Source organism: Chiloscyllium plagiosum, unplaced genomic scaffold (genome assembly GCF_037043375.1).
Source record: "Chiloscyllium plagiosum isolate Xiang-an unplaced genomic scaffold, Cpla_swu_hap1 HiC_scaffold_19, whole genome shotgun sequence".
Taxonomy (NCBI): Eukaryota; Metazoa; Chordata; class Chondrichthyes; order Orectolobiformes; family Hemiscylliidae; genus Chiloscyllium; species Chiloscyllium plagiosum.
Window position 1 is genome coordinate 44,963,555 of NW_028270157.1, and position 10,572 is coordinate 44,974,126.

Consider the following 10,572-nt stretch of genomic DNA (forward strand, 5'->3'; position numbering starts at 1 on the left):
CCACAGTATATTTTGCATCCTCAGTGTTTCCTCCAAGTGGTGTTCAACATGGAAGAGTACTGATTCAAGAACCAAGGGAGGACAGGACATGGCCAATCAGCAGAAGGATTTTTTTGTCCATGATTGACCCGATACTATGAAACCTCTTGAAGTCCAGAGACAATTTGGATGCTCTGAAAGCAATTCCCTCCTGACTGTAAAACACTGTGCTACCATTTCTGCTGGTTCTGTCCAGGCACTGAGGCAGGATCTACCCAGGAGTGGTGGTATTGCTACTGGAGGTTGGACATTAACTGTAAAGTATGATTCCATGATTATGACTATGTCTGACTGTTGCTTGAATAGATAGAGACAGATTGAGACAGCTATCCCAATTTGAACACCAGTTTCAGATATTAGGCAGGAGACCTTTGCAGGATCAACTGGGTTGAGTTTGTATTATAATTTCCTGCTGTTGTGGAGAATAAAGGAGACAGAATTGGATTTTATTTTTCACACTCAGTGGCAAAGCCATGAAATAAGTAATTAGTAAACCTGACATCCATGATTTGGGATTTCAGAGCAAGTTCTGTACAGTTGAGCCAGACAGACAATTGAGAGAGAGTCTCAGGAGGGTATTTGGGAGGGGTGCAGAGGATATGCAGGAAGGCAGTGGGTATGAGTAGAGAGTTGGTGAGGGGTTCAGTGGAGGGGTCTGATAAGTAGTATAGCTACTCAGGAACTGGTTTTAATCCTTTGAATACATCCTAGAAAAATGCACAGACCTTTTTAATTCAGCCCATAATTCAAAGCTGCATACTGTAGTTTTTGAATTTTTTTCAATATCCGACTCTCTTTCAACTTGGAAAATCCACCCTTTCAGCTGCTCCACTTTAATATCAGTTAAGCGGGTCAGGACCTCTGAAGTCTCCATCTTTAGCTTAGAGTTGGAAATTTTTTAGAGGGTTCTGGACGCAGACTAATTGCGCATTGAAACTTCAAACTTGCTGAGCAATTCCCTTGACATCAACATATTAGGATTTCCAAAAGGCGCATCCTTCAGGGCATATCTGGTATCTAATTTTGGAAGATCTCTGCCAAAAATGGCGAAGTTAAAAATGATGGATGTATTGAACACAAACTTGTCTGTCTTCTCATTGGAAGAAACAAAAAAAACTCTAAAACTTGTAAAATCAGGAAGTGAAAGGGAATGAGGAATTTAATACAATTACAATCACTTGGGAAAGGGTAGTGAGAAAATTATTAGAACTAAAGGCGGATGAGTTTTCTGGTCCAATGGGCTCCATCCTAAGCCCTTAAAAGGCTGCTGAGATAGTAGATGCATCGGGTTTAATTTCCCAAAGTGTAATTGAAGGTTCTGTATGATTTTCAAATAGCGAATGTATCCCACATTCAATAAAAGAGACAGACAGAAAGCATAGTTAACCTAACATCTGTCAAAGGGAAATTTCTGGCATCCATTACTAAGGAGGCTGTCACTGTACCCATTGAAAATCTGAATGCAATCACATAAATCAACATGGTTTCCTGAATGCTAAATCGAAGTTTGACTCATGTATTAATATTATTTGAGGAAGTAACAAACAACATGGATAAAAGGGAACATGTAGATATAGTGTACCTCTTCCCACCATACCTTTTATGGTCTACTGGATTTCCAGAAGCCATTTGACAAGGTGCCCCATTAAATGATACTATAAAGAATAAGAGTTCATGATGCAGAAGATGACATATTAGCATGGATAAAGGATTGTTGGGTGACCGGAAACAGAGAATAGGGATAAATGTGCCTTCATTTGTCAAGATGTAACCAGTGGAGTGCCACAGGGATGAGCATTGGACCACAATTATTTCCAAAATAGTTTGGATGTAGGGACCAAGTTTATTGTTGCTAAATTTGCTGATGGCACAAACATAGGTAGGAGAGTAAGTTGTGAAGAGGTCATAAGGAGTGTGCAAAGGGATGTTGTTAGGATGACTGAGTTGTCAAAATAAATGGCAGGTGGAGTATAATGTGGAAAATGTGACCTTTTCCACTTTGGCAAGAGGAATAGTAAAGCAGTATATTATTTAAATAGAGGTTGCATAAATCTGTAGTAAAGAGGGCTTTTTGCTCCAAAAGGTTAGTAGCAGGTAGAGTGAGTGATTAGGAAAGCAAATAGAATCTTGTTAAAGGGAATGGAAGATAAAAATAGGGAAGTTTTGCTACAATTCTACAGGGCATTGGTGAGGCCACATCTAATGCACAGTGTGCAGTTTTGCCCTCTTTATTTATAAAAGGATATAATTGCTTTAGAAGCAATACAAGGAAAGTTCACGCAATTGACTCTTCGAGAAAGGGGCTGCCTTACAGGAGAAAGTTAGATGTGTATCAATTGAGTGTAGAAGAATGGGAGGGGATTCTTTTGAAACATAAAAGCTCTGAGTAGATTTGACAGGGTGGATATTGAAGTGACTATTCCCCTTGTGGGAGAGACCAGAACTAGGAGACACAAGTTAACAACAAGGAATTTTCCATTTAAGACAGAGGTGAGGAGTTTTGTTTCATTCAAAGGTTTGTTAGTCTATGGAATTCTCTTCCCTAAACAGCAGTGGAGGTTGAATCATTGAATATTTTTAAGGCTGAGTGAAATAATTACCTGATAAGGGGGTTAAAGGGTATATGGAATGACATCAAAGTAGAAACCACAACTGGATCAGTCACAATCTCAACAAACTGCACAGTAGACACAAGAGGCTGAATTTGCTATTCTTGTTCCAAATTTGTGTTCATATACCCCTGGTTTGACATTTGATTCCCTTATGTCCTTGTGAGGTAACGTGAGATGACCTTTGCAGTTGAAGGCATTGCACAGATTCAAGACATGCTCTCTGTTTTGTACAACTGCATGCCCAGATCTTTATATTTTATAAATAGTCTCTGTATGTTTCTGAAAATATAGTGGATGTTTTCACTATGTTTCCACCTAGTTTACCAGTATGCTCACCTTGTCTCACTTATTGTTGCTTGGAGACACTAGCTCACTTGGCTGGAAGGCTGATTTGCAACACAGAGTAATGCCAACAGCAAGGGTTCAATTGCCTGCACTGCCTGCATTGAAGATCTCTCCTTCTAAATCTCACCCCTTGCCTCACAGTGACTCTCAAGTTAAACCACCATCAATCCTCTCTCTCTCTCTTTCTCTCTCTCTCTAATGAGAGCACAGGCTCATGGTTTGGTAGGAGTATGGTAACTTTCCCTTTACCTTAGATGAATGCAACTTCTCTTAAATCCTCAGTTGTTAGAAATCTATCTGACATCCAGAATTGGATGAAAAGAAAGCTCCTCCAATTAATTATTGGGAAGACTGAAGCAACTGTTTTCTGTCCATGTTCCAAATTTTGTTTCATAGCTACCAACACTATTCCTTTTCTTGATAACCATCTTAGAGCAGACCTCCCTATTGTTGATCTTGGGGAGGAATTTAATACCTCTCCAGAGACAGATTTGGAGGTTTGGCATTGGGATGTATGGAGAGAATTTGAGAGGATGAATATCCTGCTGCCAATATGACTCCAGTATTCAAGCTTCAAGTGGGAATGGTGGTCCAGGTAAAAACAATGACTGCAGATGCTGGAAACCAGATTCTGGATTAGAGTGGTGCCGGAAAAGCACAGCAGTTCAGACAGCATCCAAGGAGCAGGAAAATTGACGTTTCGGGCAAAAGCCCTTCATCAGGAATACAGGCAGAGTGCCTGAAGGGTGGAGAGATAAATGAGAGGAGGGTGGGGGTGGGGAGAAAGTAGCATAGAGTACAATGGGTAAATGGGGGTGGGGATGAAGGTGATATGTCGGGGAGGAGGGTGTGGGAAGGTAGCAAAGAGTACAATGGGTGGATGGGGGTGGGGATGAAGGTGATAGGTCAGAGAGGAGGGTGGAGTGGATAGGTGGAAAGGAAGATCGGCTGGTAGGACAACTCATGGGGACGGTGCTGAGCTGAAAGTTTGGAGCTGGGGTGAGGTGGGGGGGAGGTGAAGTCCAAATTGATGCCTGGGGTTGAAGTATTCCAAGGCGGAAGATGAGGCGTTCTTCCTCCAGGCGTAAGGTAGTGAGGGAGCAGCGGTGAATGAGTCCCAGGACCTCCATGTCCTCGGCTGAGTGGGAGAGGGAGTTGAAATGTTGGGCCACAGGGCGGTGTGGTTGATTGGTGCGGGTGTCCCAGAGATGTTCCCTAAAGCGCTCTGCTAGAAGGCGTCCAATTAAGGAGGCCAATACCTTATCCATTAGCCCACAGGGACAGCTCAGTCATTGGAATTCCTGCCTCACAGTGCCAAGAAAGCAGGTTCAATTCCACCCTTGGGCGACTGTCTGTGTGGAGTTTGCAAATTCTCCCTGTGTCTGTATGAGTTTCCTCCAGGTGCTCTGGTTTCCTCTCACAATCCAAAGATGTGCAGGTTAGGTGGATTGGGCATGCTAAATTCTCCATTGTGTTCAGGGCTGTGTAGGTTAGATGGATTAGTTGGAAATGCAGGGTTACAGGAATAGGGGGTAGAGGGGTGGGTCTGGATGGAATGCTTTTCAGAGGGTTGGTGTGCACTCGATGGGCTGAGTGGCCTGCCTCCAAACTGTAAAGATTCTATGATTCAAATCCTTCTATGGCTCCACCCTTTTCCTCCAGCCCCACAACCATCCAAGATATCTGCACTAATCTAATCCTGGTCTCCTGGGCATCCCAATTTTAACCTCTTCACCATTGTTGGCACATGCAGTTATCTAATCACTCTCTGCTTCACTTTCTTCCTTTAACAGGCTCCTTAAATGCATCTCCTTCAACAATCTTTTGTTTTTTTGTCTGACCTAATATCTTTTTATGGAGTTTAGTAGCATATTTTGTTTAATAATGCTCCTAAGATATTTTATTCTGGTATCCGTACTAGAAAAATACAAGTTGTTGCTGTTTGAAGCATACTATGCAAATAAAAATTCATATTTTTTTCCTCAAGTTTTATTTCCACTCTACACAATAGTCTTGAATGACTTGAACATATGTGGCTTTGTGAAGAAGTGTTGATCTGTGTAAACATACTGTTAAATATCTACATTACAGAGCTCAGTCACTGACAATTTTCAGCTGTGTCTTCTCCCTCCTCTTCAGAATCCTTTATATATAGATTTTGCTTTGAGGGAGACAAAAATAATTGAAGCTTGAAATGAAAATGTCAATGTCTACAAACTCTAAAACATCTTCCATTGTTTGAATAGCAAAGATTTGCCCAAAATTACCTTCTCTGAATTTTATATTTTCTGTTTGAATTTTGTGAATTTTATGTTTTGCCTTCTTGCTTCTTGTTTCCATCTGTTTACCTGCCAAGCCTTGGAGATGGATTGGCTTAATGAGAGAGCATTCATGGTTCACATAGAAATGATTTGCTACACGATCATTTCTGCATGAAGGAACAGATTACAGTTCACCCTAAAAAAGGTCGGGCAAACAGTATTTTGCAAAGACAATAGATGACTGCTTGTTAAATGGATTGCATTTTCTAGATGAAGTATGTTGGTTAGCTGCTTAGTTCACTAAGTTCACTGAAGGGTGAAGAGGATTTGGATTCTCCATCACTATTACCATCTCTCCGTGGACCAGGGCATGGAAGTTTATGGATCTCCACGGCTCTTGGAGATAGAGACCTTCTCTCTTTAGTCTCTGAAGGGTTCAGTAAATCCTGAAGGTGTTTGATGTAGCTGATCGCAGCCCTTAAGGTCTCTACTTTGCTCAGTCTTTTGTCTGCAAAATCATCAGGAAGATGCTCTCTGAGTCGTGCATAGCCTTCATTAACATAACGGACTCTCTGCCGTTCCCTTTCATTGCGTTTCCTGATAAAAGCTGGCTCAAAGGAATAATCATAGATCCCCAAGTGGCTGTGAAAAGGTAGATAAGACAGCCTGCTGGCATATCCTTCACGATATGTACGATCCAGGTATGCAGGATCAACAGGAAAAGACAATGACAAACCCTCTGCAAAAGGCATCCCAAGACACTCATGTACCCTCGCCGTGGGCACCCCAATAGGTCTTGGGTAAGGAATTCTTTCCAGTGTTGATCCTCGTTGATTGTCATCCATTTCAAATTTCAATGCTTGAGCACCCTTTACGGCAATTTACTGTCAAAAATTATGTCAGTGTTGGTAATGCCAATATTCCCAGCTTGAAATTCTCAAATGCACCTCATGTCACATTAGTCTCTTTCAAACTTCAGAAAAAAAGTCAATAAATATTAAATGGTATAGAAGCTGTTCTGTGTGTTCTTGATGGAATACTCTGTTCCAAAATTAAAATGCAAATAATGTCAGTTACACAAAAAAAACAGAACTGGTCTTTTTCTGAATTTATGTCAGTACTTAAATATTCACAGCATTGATGCTATCTTATATATGATATTTTGGCAAACAACGTTTTAATGAGACACATTATGGTGGTATAGGAGAAGGCAAAAAACAAATGGCTCTTAAATTAACTTTCCTGGTCACCGAGAATGTAGAAAAACTTGCTGTAATTACCCTGTAGTGTTAGCTATCAACTAATGTGTGGCCTAACAATTGTAAATCAGTAGATTTGTTTGTTACACTATACTTTCTGTGAGAAGTTCTGAATTAATATTATTTGTTCACCCATTCTCAACTGTGATATTCAAATTACCCTTTGTCCAGCAGTAATAGGGAGAGATAGAAGGGAGAGGATTTTCAATTAAAATTGAGCTAAAAACTCACCTATTAGCCAACGACATGCACCATAAACAAGCGGATCAATTTTTGACTATGCAGACTGAGTCCAGATGGTACAACTGGAATCTTACTGCAGTATGATCCACTGGCAAGAACTTCCCTGGCAGGCCAAACTGCAAGAAAACCTTCAACGAGTTTTTTTTTAATTGTTTTACTGTGATGCCACTGAAGCATGAGTACAGGTATGACCCTCACAAGGAGACTTTGAAGCACATTTATTCTAGGTTTCCATTTATCCTCAACTCCACTACTTTCCCCAAAACCATGATCACCTTCAGACTGTCCTTTCCAGACCTGATGCAAGATACCTTTCCCTTGAAACTCTGGGTGTGGCCCCTTGCCACCAAAAGTCTCACTCCTGCCTGTCAACCTCATTGATAGTGTCACTTTGTTCAGAAATGAGTTTGTCCAGTAGACTATTAATGACTCCTGGTCATTAAAGTCAGATGGAACTTGTACTGGTAATTTGCTAGGTCACAATCTCACCGGGAGTTGGACGGAACTGAATCCATTGTCTCTGTAAAACATGAAAAGTATTCCTTGTTTTCTTACACTTGGTAATTTACATTGTCACCACATCACTAAATTTTCTATAAGTTGAAATGACAGTGAATTGTCTCTTCATGAACTCAATCAGATAGGATAAAGGCTGAGACAACATCATGAAGAAAACATCTTCAAAACAACAGATCAGTAAGATATTGAAACACTGAAAGTCAAGGTTAGATGTAACTTACTGTGAATTTTGAGCAGACCTTTGCTTGTTTTGCCTGAATGTTTTCCTTGCATCACGGCTTAAATTTCATTTATAAATACTGCAGAAGGAAATAGTGTCAGACATCAGTGTAATAGTTCATATTATTTACCTTGTGGGTTTACTGGGAATGAATATTCAGGAATTACTATCTCTGTGGCAGTATCTTAAAATAGGCGGAACTAGAAATTAATCTTCATAACAAAGAAGTAAAAGTAAAATGAGAGATAAAAGACAATGAAATACATTAGAAAGAAGTAGATAACAGGGTAATATACTTACTCTCAATCCCAGTACCCAGAAAATGAAGAGAAGAAAGCGGAGGATTGGGACAGATATAAAGAAAGAGAAATTGATCTCTATTAGTCAATATCCCTGATTAGGAAATTTATATGAGTATTGCAACATTAGAAAAATGTGAAATATTGAAATATAACTTTAAAAAAAATACAGTTTTGAAAAAACTGGATAAAATCAAAGTCCAACTGGAGAATTTAACCAGAGATGAAGAGTGAAATGTATAAAATCAAAGGGAGAAAAACATTCCTACAATGGTTGAAAACAAAAATCAAAATAATGAAGAAAGAGTTAGGAAGAAAAACAATACATGAAAAGAAAATACTGAAAAGGAAAGAGATATGGATTTGGAACAGAGGCAAAGAGAGAGAGAGAAAGATAAAGAAACAAGATGAAAACAAAGATGACACAAATAACTTAAACAAGAATAAAAAAAGCAAGTTTGTTTGAAAATCATAATACTCCTGAATATTATTTTCAATTACTGTGATTGGTTTGGGTACAACTTTCCTTACCTTTCGTTCTAGAATTTTCTGGCCATTTTAGTGTTCACCGTACTCTTCGCAGATTGATATTTCTCTGAGGAAAACAGGAAGCACAGACACTTATGATTTCTTTGAACTTGAAAAGACTTCTGAGATTTTCCAGTGTTTGAGCAGCTTTTCAAATTCCTGTCTTTTGACCTCAGAGTTGAGGAAAGCTTCACAAACCAGAAGCAAATGGATGGTCTCTTGCTCTGATTTTCAAGGTATACTGAAGACTGCTCCAGGCTCTTGTGTTTTGGGATCAGATAATTTCTCTCAGATCAAAGAGTAGCACAGACTCTTCAGAGTCTTGCCTCCTCCCACCCAGACACTTGGAAACGTTTGAATAGTGGCGATTGAAATAACATCACTACTGCATAAATCAGTGATCAGATTTCAACTTTAGTACGAAGAATACCGCAGATGAGCTGGATAAATGGGAAGGGAGCTGGAAATCAGACCCAGTCAGTAGTATCGAGCTGCATTAATATAAAGACAAATATATGCAAATATACACATGATGATAAATGGGATTTATAAAAAAGGTAGCACAATAGTTATACTCTGATGAAAACATTAAGATAGCATAGTATTTATACTCAAATGGTAACATTAATAAAGATAGATACAAAGTAGTAGCTAAACTGGTAGATAAAAGACTCAGTAAACTGGGGGAAACTATTCAGTAGATGGTTATGATGAGACAATGAAGTTGGAAACTGTCCAGACTTCTCTCCTGCCTGGCATATATTGTTCAGGTCTCCTCACAACCTCCATCACATTATCAATGCTGATTAACGTCAGTGTGACACAACTTTGCCTTGGTTCTGAGGTAAGCAAAGCTTGTTGTCAGTTCTGGAATGAGAGTGGATGATCTGAAGGCACATAATAGCTGCAAAAGGAAGGATATGTCAAAGAATGTCAGTGCCATAATACAACTTTGTTTGACCCACTCTCGATCTCAAAGGATTAGATATTGTGTAATCATTGTGGGTGCTACCCATCATGTTGTCAGGGAAAGGAGATCATATTGAAAAGCTTTGGTGCACATTCAACTGTTCTCCTGTAGTGCCAAGAGAGGATCACCAGTAAGTTTAAAAATAGTATGGAGAACAAGGAGAGGATTCATACTAAACGTATTGCTGAGACAGGGGGCACAGCGAGTTTAAGGAGAATGGAAAAATTAATTGCAAACAGTGATGAGCAGCAAGTTTATAAATTGTGGAGAGAGAATTCATTCTAAAGGCAATGCTGAGACAGGGGGAGGAGTAAGTTAAAAATAGTGTGGAGAACAGAGAAAAGGTTCGTTCTAAAAGCATTACCGAGAAATGGGGAACAGTGAGTTTCTTTCCCGAAGTCCATGGTTGAGTTTTGAAAAAATCGTAAGAGGCCCTGCAGCAAGAATTTAGGGTGCGAGGCAACATTTTGAAAAGCAGGATCTCAAAGGCTCAAAGGTTGCTTCTGGTGCCATGTGCTGGTGAGCAGGCAGATAACTAAGTAAATGCATGGCTGAACAGTTGGTACAGGAGAGAGGGCTTTAGGTTCCTGTTTCACTTTCTGGGGAAGGAAGGTCCTGTACAAAACTGATGGGTTGTATCTGAACCCAAACAGGACAACATCCTTGTCTGTGGGGGTTGATGGTGCTGTTGGTGGGGGTTTAAACTAATTTGGCAGGGTGGTGGAGTATAGATTGGAGGTGTGAAAGGGGATACACACAAACAAATATAGAAGAAAAGCAGTTTGTCAGGAAAGCATAGTGTACATAATTGAGGTAATGTAGCTCGGAATGTTGGATAGGGCAGGTGGATTATGGGTGCTGATTAACACATGGATATGTGACATCATTAATTGCAGAGACAAGGTTGAGGGAGAGCAGGACTGATCTTCCCATTCTGTAACTACACCTAGAGGTCCTGCTTCCACAATTAGTTTCTGGACATGTATGCTCGAGAGGAGATCCTTACATAAGCTGGACTGGAAAGAAATTATGGTCACCAGGAAATTCATTGGATTTTGCTATCTTTTACTTTGTAGAAAATTTGGAAGCAATGACATAGTTTTTCCAATTTCAGATGGAACTCCCAGATCACTTCCTTTGCTGGTTTCTTCCTACATGGCAAGCAATTCTGTGCCCTAAAATTACTCTTATAGCTCATTAATTACATAGTTATTAAAACTAAAAAAATGTTTTTCCTTTCCATCTGCAAACTTGTATGTTGAAAGCCCCGCGTTGGC

The 10,572-nt window shown here is 39.8% G+C and overlaps 1 protein-coding gene across 2 annotated transcripts; it reads right to left on the reverse strand.

Moving 5' to 3' along the window:
* Positions 1-4,944: 4,944 nt before the first annotated feature.
* Positions 4,945-8,641, reverse strand: LOC122559614 (achaete-scute homolog 4-like). 2 transcript variants are annotated; one of them, XM_087996906.1, is made up of 4 exons: positions 8,329-8,641; positions 7,500-7,577; positions 6,748-6,887; positions 4,945-6,298 (listed from the first exon to the last, which is right to left on the reverse strand). In XM_087996906.1, the coding sequence occupies exon 4, from the start codon at positions 6,100-6,102 to the stop codon at positions 5,542-5,544; it is 561 nt and encodes a 186-aa protein (XP_087853032.1). In that variant the 5' UTR covers positions 6,103-6,298; positions 6,748-6,887; positions 7,500-7,577; positions 8,329-8,641; the 3' UTR covers positions 4,945-5,541. The 2 variants fall into 2 exon arrangements, with proteins under 2 accessions (XP_087853032.1, XP_087853031.1); XM_087996905.1 differs by lacking the exon at positions 6,748-6,887.
* Between the last annotated feature and the right edge of the window lie 1,931 nt (positions 8,642-10,572).